Source organism: Pezoporus flaviventris, unplaced genomic scaffold, assembly GCF_033815535.1.
Source record: "Pezoporus flaviventris isolate CSIRO_AGI_PZ_B2104156 unplaced genomic scaffold, CSIRO_AGI_Pfla_v1 ptg000073l, whole genome shotgun sequence".
Taxonomy (NCBI): Eukaryota; Metazoa; Chordata; class Aves; order Psittaciformes; family Psittacidae; genus Pezoporus; species Pezoporus flaviventris.
In genome coordinates this window covers 6,074,319-6,089,852 of record NW_026892621.1, presented here as the reverse complement: position 1 = coordinate 6,089,852, position 15,534 = coordinate 6,074,319, and the positions used below count along the sequence as shown (strand labels likewise).

Below are 15,534 nucleotides of genomic sequence, written 5' to 3'. Positions count from 1 at the left end.
GGACCATGACGCATCAAATAAAAATCTCTTACTGTGTACAAGGTCACTGCAGCTTTTTCCATGAAGCAGATGAGCACAGCTCTCCAACATACAATAGCTACAGAGCAGATACAAGTGTAGAATTGTGGTGACCACCTTAAAGCTGTGTGAGTCTCTGTGACTGTTTAATCCTTTGGAGTTTCTCCAGTAGGATTTGGTGGAAATTCATATTTACCTCACCATTAAACTGCACTGGCTTCCTGTAGCTGACTTTTGGGGTTCAGTTCACAGTGATTTTTGTACTAAATTAGACTGAATTGGTGACTGAATCCGTTTCTAGAGACTAGTCAAAAAACAATCAGATGTTGCTAAACACAAATTAAGCATGTTAGGCTTCCATTTTTTAATGCTAAAGGTCACATTTCACTCAGGAATGTGTTGAACTCACTAACTTTTATCTCATAAAACCTTGACACAGTATGCACTTGCAGGTTACTGTCTTCACAGGCGGCACAGGAAGTATTCATTTAATTAGACTTTCTAGGAAATCTTCATCTGAATTGAGTCCTAGCGGCTTTCTCTGCCTCTCTTTAGTACAGTGGGCTACAGAGCTTATTTAGAGAGACATGTAAAGTTTTGTTGTCACAGTCCACAGAAAAGGGAAGAAACAATGGATTATGAGATACATAAAAGATATATTTGTATCTTATGCTGATGACAGTATACAAGAAGAGGAGAAGAGTGGATGTAGGCTAAAAAAAGATCTGTTGCATTATTCTGAAGCAGTGCTATGCTGAACCTTCACCTGCAGTGTTTCCAGTTGATGGGAAGATCATATGAATTGCTCAGATGATGCTATGGCTTGCTGTGGAGGGACAGTTTTTTTGTCCAGCAGTAAGCACAGTGAGGTGACACTTGAAGCAAAGCTATAAACCACACTATGTTGTCAGCTCTTAACAAGTCCAAGGCTTGAGAAAGCATGATAATTTCCTTAGCTTTTGGGTTTATACTAGCTGAACTTCAGTAATGCACACAAATAGGGTAGCCTTTATCAGAAACATTAATTAATTTAGCAGTCATTAAATAACACTTGGTCTGTAATTGCAGCAGTGTTTGGACCCCAGGCAAAGCTGGTCAGTATCCTCTCTGGCTGCAAGTGTTCAGTGGCATTCCCAGAGATACTGCTATAGTTTTAATTGCCCCTTTTTCATTCTGTAGCTCTTTGCAAATGCATTTCAGTAAACTTGTTTGGCAGTTGTAAAGGTTTGATTTGCTCTAGTGAAAATTTTCTACCCTTAACCCTAAAAATTATGGAAGATCTGCTTTCTATAGGTGACATTTAGGAGTGATAGTGCTGAGTTATTCCTTCTCTCTTCTAAGCCACATTTGTACCGCACAGTCACATGCCAAAGAGGTCTGTGGGAATAGGATGTATTATTAGTCTTGTGGGAAACGTGTAATTTCAGTGGAACTGAAAAAAGAACTAAGTCTAAGCTTGCAAAATGGCCAACGGCTATTAACAATAAATTTTCCTGTTATCCAGCCTTTGAGTTCTGCTGGTTGAATCTGGGGAAAAAAAAAAAAAGAGTATATTTTGTGCTTATGAAAAGGACCCTGCACTCTGTGTAGGAAAATAGGTGCAGACTCAAGCTGGTGGTAAGAGAGGTAATAGATTGGTGATGTCAGTCTGCAGCCATATAATGAAGCAGCAAGACAATACTATGTGGTAGGTCATGCTTGTTTGTGTGTGAATTTGAGCATAGTCATTATAAAATGAGAACTCTGCAAGTGGTATCACATGAGTCTGAGTCAGGATTTGTGGTTAGTGTTATGCAGAGCAGATATTGAGGAGTGCAGAGAGGGTCCTTGGGACCACTGTCAGAACAACCACTGAAACCTGTGTGGAAATACTCAAGACAAAAAAGATCCAATGCGTGGCATCTTTGCATTTTAGCCATGAAATGAATTTGCAGTCTCGTTTGGTTTTGGAGAGGGATTTTTCTATTTTCTTTTCCTTTCTTTTTAAATCTAGGGATTCATTTTCTCTGAGTGAGTACTGTTCATGTGGCCACAGAGACAATCTGAAGAAGCCCAGATTAAAAGGTACGTGTTACTACCTGGTATTTGTGGTCTCTATAAAAACAAGTCATTATGCAAACTGGTACTTGCGAACTAGAGCACAAGGTTAAGTAAATGAAATGGCAGTTGGTATAATCTCTCTTTGGAAAAACAGATCACTCATTCAAAAATGTAGAAGAAAAGAAGAATCTATCGTAAGATATGTGTAGCTTGATTGGGGAAGAGGTGAACGTGTGTTGTGTCATTGAAACTACTTGGAGTTAAAACACATTATTTTCTGCTGTTTCTTCCTTTTTTGGTTTCCTGTTATTCCCACAATCCTTGCACTATATTCTGCAGAAAATCATGGTGGTTTGGAAATTATTGTAAAGATAAATACTTAATTTAGGCAGTTCTTGCTCCAAATTCCTGGTTGATTTTAATGAAAATAACATTTAAAAACCAGCTAGATGTTGGTATCTAATATATACTTAATTCAAAAATCCTGGTAAGTCTGAACTGTAGTAATGAAACTGACCTTTTTTTCCCTTGTACTTTCACCTGAATTATGCATTTAGTTGTTTTCTTGTGGTCTCTTGTCATAATTTCCTGCCTGGTTCTTGCTTTTTGTCTTTATGTGAACTGCTTGGGAGCTGGGAGAAGACAGACAAAAAGGAGTTTCCATGATGGTCTCTATGAATGACAAGGTGTGCTACAGTAGAAAGACATTCTCCACTTTAGGGCAAGAGACCTGTCCCACTTTCTCTTTTCAAAGAAAAATCGGATGGTAAAAACCCCAAAGTATGTATTTGGAGAAAAAGCAAATGAGTTTTGAAATGTAGCCTAGCAATACAATTGCAGAATTTCCTGCATCTTCCATTCATCTCTCTAAAATCAGTCTGCTTCATGTGCTTTTGTCTGCTACTTCCCAGCAAGGCCATCTGTTTAAAATAACTCCATAATGCGTACGAAAATGGTGCTTATTTTTCTATTATGAATGGTGCCAGTATGGAATTACTTCTCTGCAGTGGGATGTATCCAGTGAGGTAACTGAGACTGCAAGCTAATCTCCTGAGGTTTGTTTTGTGTCCAGGGGTCATGATACATAATTCAGATCTGACCTGTTGCATACCCTGACTCTTTAGTAGATCTATATTTAATTCCATAGAGCCATAAGGTATTTCACAATATTTATGTTACAAAATTACTGACTTCCCACAAACCATGACTCAGTCTGGAGCACTATAGTGCAGGTAAGGCTGGAAGGTCTAGTGGCTATCAAGCACATACATAACACAGAGAAGTTTAAAGCAACTATCTGGACAAGGCTATGTGTTGGAGAGAAAGAGGAAGGAACAGACTCAAAACTGTTTTGGGTTATGGCTACAGCCATTTCTAATACAGACAGTTGCAGATGGAGGAGTTGGCTGGGCATGGTCACAGAATAATACTTAGATAAGCTGAAACTTGTCAAAGTAAAGTTTTAATTTGAGCGTTAGTTGTAGTGGTACATCTACTATGGCCACACAATCAGCAAAGCAGACCATCAGAAATTTTTTAGGGGCTGTAATGAGTGTCTGGGGAAGTGTCTGGGTTTGCATTTGTGGGTGCGTGATACTGGTATGGCAGAGCAGCTTTCTGTGTTGTAGGCAGAAAACTCATTCTCTGCTACTTCAGAAACCATTTTGTGGACCATTACTGTTACATAACACAGGGGTAAGGAGGTTTATTGAATCCACTGTGTAATAACCTGCTTGCTTTGCAAATGCCTGTGATCTCTCCAGAATAACTTAGATTGTAGGTCTGCCTGGCAGCCCCTAGGCATCAAGATACATGGATGATTATGATAGGATCAAAGTTCTGAAAGAGACCTGAATATTTTGATTTCCTATGAGCTTTCATGAGAAGCCAATGATTGAGGTAAGTGATGGTAGGTTCTGGAAAGAAATTTTGCTTATTCACATAGAACTGGTTGTGGGCTTAATGCATGAAGCACACAGGGAAATCTCTGGCCTCTGTTATTCAGAAGATCAGGTTCAGCAACCAGAATTGTCCATTTTGGATTTAAAATCTGTGAAACCAGGGATTAAAAATATTCTTCTGTATAAGATGTGCTGGTTTTCTTGGCACGTGCATACTGGAAACAGATTTATTGAGAAAAAGAAGGTTTCAAGCAGCATTGGACTAATGCCAGAAGAAAATGAGTAAGCTCTTACCTAGAAATACGCAGAAACCGATACACAAGTTGTTTAGCGTTAAAATAGGAACGTTTGGAGCTTGTGAAAATGATCTGACCCAGGATATCCAGTTTAACAATACTCTCTTGGATTATTTTTTGATGCATTTGTTAGTGTAAGGCAGTTAATTTTCTCAGTACAGAGCAAGTACCACCCATTATGCAAATGACTCTTCCATGCTGTGGTGCTTACCTCCCCTGTGCTTGCTCTCATTCATGCACTGTACAGTGCATTGTATTCACAGTACACATCAAAGTAGCTGTACACTCAAATAAGCCCCTTAACTGCTTTATTCTGCATTGTGCAAAGAGATGCTCACATAGTATAAAATGCATTGTGTTGTTTATTTAAGCAGCTAGTGTTACTGTTGTACAGATGTTAGCCTGGCTGCAGCATTGGCTTTAGGGAGAAGAGGGCCCTGGTGGTCTCAGCCCCCATGGAAGGGAGGTGGCTGGGGTGCTGTGCTAATGAAGTGTCCGCAGGTGGCTGTGTCCCTTCTGCACGTAGGGCTTAAAGCAGCAGCACAGCCACACATCATCTGGAAACCAGAAGAGCACACATAGGACCGACATCACACATCAGCATGCTGGCTCGTTACATATCATGTGTGCAGAGTTACTGGGTAGTCCCCTAGCCTGATCCATGGAGAAAAAAATCGTGCTTTAGAAAGATTATTGGCATTCTTTCCGGGAGAGTCTGTTGATCCATTTTTGGTTTTGCTAGGTGATGAGAGCCAGACAGGTTGTCAGGTGGTTCTGCTGTTCTCTAATTCCAGAGCACACTTCCTGAGATCTGGCACTGTTGGCTTAAGCTTTCTGTTAACTCCATCCTGGAACAACTGCTTCAGTGTGTGCTTACACTGCTGCGTCTGCCAGGGGACAGCATTCACTCTTCAAGAAGTGTTGCTACACAGTGCTATCTGAGAAACTTGTTTCATCCTTTTACTTCAAATAGGAAAGAAATGTCAGAAGTATGGATAGAAGGGACTCATAAGAGGAAATAAAGCTCCTATTTTTATTCTCAGTCTTCATAACTTTTACATTTTCAGGCTGAAAAAGCTTAGCTTAGTCTATTTTTATATACTGATTTCTCACTTTTTAAAGCCCCAGTAAAATCACTGCACTTTTTTTTTAACCACAGCATGAATATGCATGTATATGTGTGTGTATTTACACACTTCTACAATTAGAGAACACATGATTTTTATGGAAAAGTTGTGAACAATTGTATAGCCAAAATGAGATGGGATATAGAGTTGCAAATTTGGCATTGTGAGGCTGGTCTAAAAATTCTGGTGAGCTTGAGCAATACCTTTATTAAAACTGTTAATGAAATGTCCTGTGATGTGCCTGCATAATTTATTTTCAGTGTTAAAGTACCTAGCTAAGGAAAGCACATTTGCATGCATCTGAAGCTGTGTAGTTTAGCTGCATGCTACAAAGTATACAGGTAACGCACAGGTTTAAGAGGTGGTCTGCTGTTTTTAGTGGGTATGCTGGTAATTGACTTTAAAGGTGCTGAATCTACATCTAGGTAATGAATGTGAGATCAAGAATCAGTTGCATATGAATTTCTAGGCTATGTTGTCGTTCTATTCCAGCCAATGGAATCTTATTATTATAATTAAATTCTTTTAATAGATTTTATTACATAAAATGGTTGGAAAATGATTTAAAAACCTCTACATCCAAACTCTGTGAAATAATGTTTATTTTTCAAAGGTTAATTTTAACTTTTTTAATTTTTAACTGTTATGTTCAGTCTTATTTCAGAAATGGCACGTTATCAGTAATACATCCCAGCACAGAGAGTTTAAAGAAAAAGCAAGACTAATGTATTTTCCAGATGTTGTCAGCAGAGGTGGTACAGTGCTCTGAAAGAGAGAGTAGGAGGATGTTCTCTGTTAACAAGAGTAAAGAATGCATCTGTTGAGCTCTTTGTACAGATAAGAATCTGAATCACAGAGTGGATTGGAAGGGATCTTAAATCTCATCCAGTTCCAGCCCCTGCCATGGACAGGAACACCTTCCACTAGAGCAGCTTGCTCCAAGCCCCTGTGTCCAATCTGGCCTTGAACACTGCCAGGGATGGGGCAGCCACAGCTTCTCTGGGCACCCTGTGCCAGCGCCTCAGCACCCTCACAGGGAAGAGCTTCTGCCTGAGAGCTCATCTCAGTCTCCCCTCGGGCAGGTTAAAGCCATTCCCCTTGGCCTGTCCCTACAGGCCCTTGTCCCAAGCCCCTCTCCAGGTTTCCTGCAGCCCCTTTAGGCACTGGAACTGCTCTAAGGTCTCCCCTTAAAGAGCCTTCTCTTCTCCAGGCTGAATCAGCCCAACTCTCTCAGCCTTACACACATAACTTGTCAACAGTGGGGGTAAGTAAGAGAAGAATCAGGGCCTAGAGCTACCACTGGCAAACTGATTCAGTGAAAGGAATAATCCAGTTAGCTTAAAAGGTCTCTGTGTATGGAATTACTCCAAAACGTAATTCGCAGAACAATGCATGTTATTGTAATGTAGTCAAAAAAAATAGGAAAAAATCAGCTGTTCAAAGAGGTTTTTTGTAGCATAGTCTCATGCTTTGGGAGTAATTCCCAGCTCACAAGATGCAAGGGGAGAGGAGGCAGGGAGGAAAGAGAAGGACATTTTCCTACAAAGCAGAGCACCATCTCCACAGGCGCTACAGCAGTGGTGAGGCTCCCAAGGTGCTGAAGCACCCACCATGCAATGGGCCACAGGGAAGAAGTGAAGAGCAGGAAAGCAGAGTCCAATGTCAAGGTCCAGACCATTCTCACCTGTTCTGTATTTTATTAATTTTACTGTCTTTAGCAAAAATTACCACATCCTGCAGTCTTGCAGCAGTCCATCAAAACCTTTAGAGCTCTTGTGTTGCAAAAGGACTGTGGCTGTATTCAGGGTTGCACTGCCTGCAGGTTCTGAACCTGTCTGGTTTTGCTTGAACTCTCCCAAGACTGAGTTCAAGTTCCACTAGGCACAATGGACTAAGTTTATGTGCTTTACATGTACACCTAATTACTGCAAAAGCAGCTTATTAGTGTGACTAATGTATGCATCAAGGATCTTGAGTGTGCAATCAGTGAGTGCCTACTTTCATTTTTTTTTTGCCTGATTTATGGAAGTTCTATGTTCCTAGATTCTTAGGATGATTCAGGTTGAAAGAGACACCAGAAGGTCAGCTAGTCTAACCTTTTCCTCAAAGTAGTGAGGTTGGAACAGGTGCCTTAGGGCTTTACCCCATCCTGGGTTTGAAATCCTCCAAAGCTGGAGACTCCCTGGACAACCCTTTCCATTGCTTGTCCTCATAGAGAAAAAGTTACTTCTACTGTTTAGTGTGAATGTTTCTTGTTTCAGCCAGTGTTATCTCTCATCCTGCCATGAGGCCTGACTCTGTCTCCCTGGTGGTCTCTTTGGGAGGCTGCTAAGAGGTCCTCTCAAATCTTCGTATTGAACAAATCCAGTACCCTCAGACTCTCCATCACAGGGCAAGCGATCCAGTCCCTTGACCATCACGGTGGCACTGTGCTGAACTCACTCCAGGTTGTTGATGTATGCTTTGTGTTGGGAGCCCAAAACTAGATGCTGCCCTACACAGCACTCATGAGACTACATGTAGAAAACTCCATTAAGATTACCACCTCCCATGGTCTACTGGCGATGTTGCTGTTAACACAGCCCAGGATGTTGCCAGAGCACACTGCTGGCTCATGCTCATCAGCCTTTCGGAGGGTTTTTTTGTAGTTTCTTTATCATGATGGAAGTTTCTTTGTCATGTCAGAAGCTGTGGCTGCCCCATCCCTGGCAGTGTTCAAGGTCAGGCTGGACAGGGCTTGGAGCAAGCTGCTCTAGTGGAAGGTGTCCCTGCCCGTGGTGGGGGGTTGGAACTGGAATGAGCTTTAAGGTCCCTTCCAGCCCAAACCAGTCTGGGATTAGAATCATAAAATCATAGAAGAGTTAAGGTTGGAAAGCATCTTAAGATCATCCAGTTCCAACCCCCCTGCCATGGGCAGGGATTCTGTGGTAATAGTCCAATACATTAATTTATGAATATAAATTTACATCCCTTTTGTGTTTTTTGCAGGTTCATAGGCAGAAGTTTTTTTGAAAGTCAGGAATTTAACAGTATAATTTTTTGTTTGCTTGTTTGTTTGAGGAATTCACATGAAATCTTTAGGTCCGTATCATAGAATCATAGAATTTAAAATGGGATCTGCACAATCTGATTGCTGTTCAGTAATGAAACGTGGTTTAGAGTAGTAAGAGGGAATTCCATCTCAAATGTATATTTCGAGGCCTGAAATCACTGTCATGATCATTTTGCTTGAATTTCATTCAGGATCACTTACAGTTTGCCCAGTACCTTGCAGCTGAACCAGAATATATGTTTTCAAAAAATCTGGGTTTAAGTCCTTGGCATTACTTTTGAAACTGATATTGAAGGCACTTGACAGCTTTTGGATGTGGTAAACAACCAGCATATGGACTAGACTGCGCTGAAACCATTAAATATGATACATAAGGAAACCTGGAAGTGCTGAATGCCTTCAGCAGAACCTGTAGACGCCTTCATTCCACCATTCCACTTGTGGTCATTCCTCTCTGCAGCTATGCTGAATGTCATTGGCTGGCTGTAGAAACACAGATGTATGTTGGTGGTTAACTGGCAGACTATCGGGAATACATTGCAAATGTTTTTTTCTTTGGGTTTCTCCCTTTAGGAGCACATATATATGCAAGTGACTTTTCTGTAAAGCTCTGCTGCCTAGAGAAAGCAGCGCCATCTGGCTTTTTGTTTCTCCTATCAGTTCAATATATATAGTATGAATATACTTCGATGCAGTATATTAAAATAAATCCCAGTATAGCCAGTTTACTAGCACTAAGTTGCCATGTTTTCACTTCATTAGATATCTATGCTTGCAATTATATCCTGTTGTCAGTTTTTCTTTCCAAATCACTCCATGACTTTATGTTCAAAACTGAATCTTTTCCACTGACCTTTATCTTTGTAGTAGACTGAATGACAGCTGCAGCCAGACATTAGAAAGCATACATCAAGTATACCCATAAACTTAGTAAGACAAAAACTACAGTATATTTAGTAGATGAGCTCTTAGGCAGAAGCTCTTCCCTGTGAGGGTGCTGAGGCGCTGGCACAGGGTGCCCAGAGAAGCTGTGGCTGCCCCATCCCTGGCAGTGTTCAAGGCCAGGTTGGACACAGGGGCTTGGAGCAAGCTGCTCTAGTGGAAGGTGTCCCTGCCCATGGCAGGGGTTGGAGCTGGATGAGCTTTAAGGTCCCTACAACCCAAACCAGTCTGTGGTTCTATGATATGCTGAGTGCCTTTTGTTTTTTATTGAATCTTGATGCACTAGTTGTGAGTAATCTTCACTGTCTAAGAATATAACAGTTGCAGAACTCAACTCCAAGTCATTAACAGGTCAAAAAATAAAGAAAAAAGCTATCAAGAATATCATAATATAAGTTACATAGACCATGAATATAAAAGCATCTTTGGCTTTGCAGGGTATTGTAATTAATTTGTATCTGCTTTTGTTGTAAGCTTTGTGAGGAGCTTACATGGAACTTGAGTTTAGGGTAATGGTCCCGTTGAAATGCATATTTTACTTTTTAATCTTTGTTTGCTGTGTCAGTTTCTGCCATCTGCTAAGCTATGCTGCAAACATCTCTGTTTATTGCTCATGTTACTCCTGTATAGAAGTCGAGCATCAATCCAGTGTTACGAACTGAAATACTGAGGTAAGGAAGAAATGAACCAGAACTGATAAATAATGTTCTAAATTTGGCATAGATCAAAAACGTGATTTTTAAAATCCCTGTCTAGTTAGAGATTAACATCAATAGTTTTACTTCTACCTGAGGTCAAGGACTGCTCGCACTGGGTATCTTGATGCTGAAGCCAGACTGAAATCTGGTTAATTCATCATCCTGCAGCCTCTGAGGATGGGACAATGTTCCCATTTAGCCCAGGGCATAAGCAGTTTCTATTGAGAAGACTGGGATCCCTCTAAGGTGCAGGGCTAAGATGCTACTGTACTTTAAAACATGGCACTTAGAGGAGGCAAGTTGGTAGTTCCTAATAAATCTTTGGAGTTATGGTCAAAAGAGGTCCATGGTCTCAGCCCAGCATGGAGATGCTTTGTGGGTGCTCTGGGGAGTGGAGGGAAAGGTAATCCAAAATCACATTTGCCCTAGTCCTGCAAATTTTTCCAGGAGTAGTGGCATGACTTCAGTGTGAGAGGTGCTGAGCATACCAACTAGCCATTGTTACAGTATTTGGGGCACAGGTTTGAACCTCTTTTATTGGGAAAAGAATTGGACATAGCTAAGTACTCTAACCACTACACTACTACTAGAATAAAGAATTTCACCCATCTCTGTGATGTGGGGGGGTGAAAGACATTCTGGTGTCTATGCTATGATCTTAAACCTCAGTGGTTTCTTACACTGTCTGAGGATAGAAGGAGGAAAAGCTGCTAATGAAAGGGGGGTCCAAAGGAAATCTAGCGTGCTGGCTGCTTTGAATCTCTTTTTGATAGGTACCAAACACAGAATCCCCAGATTTGCTTTGGGATCAGATGCTTCAGGATGAAGTGTTGCTGAATATCAGTTCTGTACTTCATCTGGTTCCTAAGGGACCTTCACATGGCCAAATGCAGGCTACATCTGTGCTTGGAGCAGGATCCAGGTGAGCTCATCTGCAGGCTTGTGCTCTTACTCACTGCCAGCAGCTGTGTTCCAGGGAAAGCTGTTTTTAAGGCATGGATACAGGCTGAATTTAATCTTTTGGGCTAGAACTGTCTCCATTGTAGGGCTGTATGTGAATCACTTCCGCAATGCACCTGGTTGCCTGGAGGTCTCACTGTGAAGCCCTAAATCTACCAGTCAGTGTCATGGATTGTAAAAGGGTTACAATAAAAGGGAAAGTCATTAGTCTTTGGACTTTGGAGGATTTCCTTCTTGAGCACCACCAAACCATTCTTCTGACTTAGTAGGCAGAAGGGGTGAGATCTTATGTTTCTCTCTGGCATTGCTTTTCTGCAGGATTGATATACCAACAAGAGGTAAACATTGACTGAGGGACACGAAACATTCTAATACTGGGGCCTGGGCAACTGTGGTTTGGGTATTGTTGAATGCTGCATTTCTAGGCACTTGTTTTTTATATAAGATGAGAAACTAATGGCAGTGTGTAAGAATAATGGATGCTTATCCCACCACAGTGGGCAATCTCAGAGCCTTTATAAAGGAGTTGCTGCGTGAGACTCAAAGTACAGAACAGGAATTTTCTCATGGTTAAAAAAGAGAAGTTTGACCAAGTCAGGGTTTCTGGCTGGAGACAGAAATAACCACCTTCACAGTTAGGAAAAACACTAGTGTCAAAATGCTGCATTTTCTTCAGGTCTGTGGCCTATAGAAATGAATCAGGAGGATGAGAAGGAACTCTTTAGTCTGGCTGCGCTATGCACTAGTCTAAAGCCCTAGTTTATAGTATGGTGTAAATATTTAAATTATTGTCAGCAATTATGGTTAATCACTTTCTTGGTAAGAAGCATTGCAGTTTTATTTGGCGAATGCTTCTGCACTGCCATTGGGTGTATGGGAAGTGAAACATTATTTATGACTCTGAACATACACTTTTTTAAACAACTGCTGTCAGGAGAAATACAAAATATGAGATATAAAACTGCTCTGATTGACTTAATTGCTACTGCTCTGTCACTTACCTACCTAAAAATGCATTACTCCAAAACATAGCAACCCTCACATGAGGATGAAAAGCAAGTGCTTAAAACTGGTGCTGTTCTCAAGCCAGTTGACTCGAATCAATATTGTAGGAAAACTAAGAATTCAAGTTTGTCACCACTGAGGAATGCCAAGTCCTGATGATATATGTGTATGTTCCAAATAATTCTCGCCTTACTGAACAAAAAAAAGACCAGAATTCAAACTCCAAAATCTTCAGGTCCATTTGCAATATCAAAGCCCACGTGAGTCAGATGCCAGGATGGATTTTATGATCCTAGTTCAAAAAAAGCACTAAATTTTTAAGTGTTCTTAACTGTTTTTCAGACTAGATGTATGCAGTATATTTTTTAATTTTGATGGAGGCTTAAAAGTGGCTCTATAATAGGATAAAATACAAGAGGCATGTGTATGAGCTAGCCTGTGAAGAGATCCATCTTCTTCTGTTCTTCCAGAGCAAGGTGATTAGGAAACTAAATGAGATATTTATGTCTTTTTTCATTGAGAGAGGTGGGACCAATGTGCCCTCAAAGCTGCTTTCCAGGAATTGATCGTTCTTTGGTAACCGTAGGGCAAAGTCTGCAGAGGAGTTCACAATTTTAATCCTTCCAGCACCCTGTTGCCAGATGGTGTTTATTCAAGTCATAAAGAAAACAATGCAGAATAGATATTGTCACTATTATATGTGATGAATTATTTGAAACCAGCTTCTAGGATTTTATTATTGTTATTGAAACAGCTCAATTTTATTAAAGGAAATTTAATCCAGTAAGTATATACAAAGCTGGCCTGTTGGTTTATCTATCTACCCTACTGAATGTTTTCTGCCTTTTTACCTTTTTTATTATTATTATTTTTAATAAATCTTCCATAAGCAGGAAGGAAAGGGGTCAGTGAGCTGAGTAAGTTTGTCCTGATGCTGTTAAGGATAAAAAATATGTGCTTTTTATACCATGTTGTAGTAATGATCTCAAGAAAGAAGTTGCTTTGTTTCTAAGTGGTGCACCTCACTGCAGATAGCATTACTGTCCTTTTGGGAAATTAATTGTGAGTATAATTCAGAACACAAGGCTTTCCTACTACAGAGCCCTCTGTGCCACCATTGCAGAGGGGCTGTGGGTAACAAGTACCCTTTGTATGCAGAGGCCATCAGATACCTTGGTATTACTGCCACTGCCAGCAAGTCTGGGTCTGCACTGAAAAAAGAAAGCTGCTTTCAGTGTTTTCAGTATAAATTAGAAGCCAGAAATCAAAAGTATGATGAAACCTGCCTTCAGAAATTGCTCCAAGGATACAAAAGACTTCTTAATAAAGGTAAACCAGACCTATAGATGGCATATTTGAGGCTTATTTGTCTTAGTCTCTCAGAGTATGATTCTATCACACAATTGTAGGCTTTTGGGCAGGTTTTCCTGCAACTGTAGAAGCAGCAATTGAATTGAAAAGCAGAGAGTAAGATTAAAAAATTATCCTATCTCTCTATGTATCTGTTCAGGTTTACAGCTAAAGCTTTCTTTGCTTTAGAAGCATAGGGGTGTATCTAGACCATTCTCTTCAAACACAATTCAGTATAAATTTGCTGTGAAAAGCAGCTACACTTTGCTGGAAGGACCAACCTCTGGGCTCAGGAAAAGGTTCTGAGTGCAGATGTATTTAACTTTGACAAGACTGTTTCTCACTTTGCTGTTGTTTCATAGTGCCAGTGATTTGAGAAGCAGACGGGCAAGCAACTGTGCGTTATCCCACTAATAGATATACTAAGACATTCCAAGGAGAGAGACATAAACTGTCTCCCTCACCCAATATTTTAATCCTAGCTAGATTATGCTATCATGCAGAAAATACCTGTGTATTCTGACTGCTGGACAATATTCCTGGGTCTGCTAATGCAATCCCACTGAAGCAGAGCAATCATCCTGATGTATCTTTAAAGTGACTTTTGGTTTTTAAAGTGAAATAACTCATGGGAAGGGAGCTGCTACCAACATGATTTCCAAGTAGTGGAGGTATGGGTGAGCATCTTGCTTATTCCCTGTGCACTGTGCATCTGTTATGATAATGGGAAGAGAATCTGTGTTTTCGTGAGCTGATCCAAATCTCGCTGCAATTGAAGACAATCCTGCTGTGAGCCTTTGCTGAGTGCCTGGAACATGAACCAAAACTGCAGTAAAAGATATAAAATTAAAATGTTTCTCTTAAATAAATAGACAAAAAAGGCATTTGATACCTGCTGTGTAGTTTGCATGTTTTATCTCCTTTGCTTAAGCGCTTAATTACCTTGCCTAATTCAGCTTTTCTAGGCCTTAGTGGTTTAGTTTATACAGAGTCTATAACTGTTGGTTTCTCTTCTTTTCTGGTAGTCTTTTGTAGGAGTAAAATACACTTGCAGGAAGGACACCCAGGCTGCTTCCAGGATAAAAATATATTGCCCGTATTGAACATCCCATTTATCTTCACATCCTGATTGGAAACAAAGATATTTAAAGTCTTTATTGCTGCATTTGGTTTTTTTGTTCTTTGGTTGGTTGGTTATTGGGGTTTTTGTTATATTTTTAAGATGATGGTACTTCGGTACAGTATCTGTCTTATTTTCTCCTTCTCCTTCCTTGCCTCTCATTATTTCACCTGCTCCATCTTCCCATGATGTCTTCTCTGTCCTAGCGTTTTAGTTTCTCCTTAATTCTCTGGAGCATATTCTACACTTTTTTCATGTGTGCAGAATGAACAGTTCCTTTATGTAGGCTCTGTGCAAGTGTCTTGTAGAATCCTAGATGATCCTAAGGTCCCTTCCAACCCAAACAATTGTATGAGGAGTGTTGTATGATTTACTTATGTATAGCCTGAAATAGGAATGCACAATGGAAAGCAGAGATACTGTGGGTGGCAGACGACAAGCGAATGCTCCTATCTTCAATTCTGAAACAATGATTGTAGTCTATGGCTGGCTGTGTATTGAGATGGCTACAGCGCCCCTCTTGGACAGTCACCAAATGCATTGCAAGATGATAATGGTAACTGTTAACTCAGCTTTTTGTCTGAATGTGGTTAGAATGGTTCATGGAGATAGTGCTTCAACATGGAAGGGCTTCAACATGGACTCAGCAGTCCTGAGTGACCTCCTAAAGGTGACATGGGCAACTCAGGAAGAGGTGGCATCTGTGTAAATGTAAATGCAGTTAAGCGAACACTGAACACCTACATGGCCAAATCCCTTAGTGTGTGCTGTTGTCTGCCAGTTCTTTCCTTCCCCCTTTGACAGGAAAAACTCCACAGGTTCCAATCCCAGCTGCAGAGGTGACAGTTCATTCCATCAGGTCTTCTGCTAAGACATAGGCTGGAAGAGTAAAACTGTCCTCCTTGCAGAGCTTTTCAAACCTCACCATTGAAGGGCAATGTCAGAGGCAGCTAGTCAAGGGTTTTCTCTGTTCAGACTGGAGCTGTAGGAGGTGTTAGTACAGGTGTACAGTGGATTGCTGGGAA

At 40.6% G+C, this 15,534-nt stretch overlaps 1 protein-coding gene and 1 long non-coding RNA gene across 2 annotated transcripts in view; both read left to right on the top strand.

Moving 5' to 3' along the window:
• The window catches only part of CARD19 (caspase recruitment domain family member 19), a 63,636-nt gene extending 61,593 nt beyond the window's left edge, over positions 1-2,043 (top strand). Inside the window, exon 4 of the mRNA XM_061473044.1 lies at positions 2,012-2,043. Within this exon, the coding sequence (XP_061329028.1) occupies positions 2,012-2,028 (17 nt within the window). The 3' untranslated portion in view covers positions 2,029-2,043. The remainder of the gene's footprint in view (positions 1-2,011) is intronic.
• Positions 2,044-10,738: 8,695 nt separating this feature from the next.
• Positions 10,739-14,546, top strand: LOC133279301 (uncharacterized). Its single transcript, XR_009746837.1, has 2 exons — positions 10,739-11,196; positions 13,579-14,546. It is a non-coding gene; the product is annotated as an uncharacterized LOC133279301 (long non-coding RNA).
• The last annotated feature ends 988 nt before the right edge of the window (positions 14,547-15,534 follow it).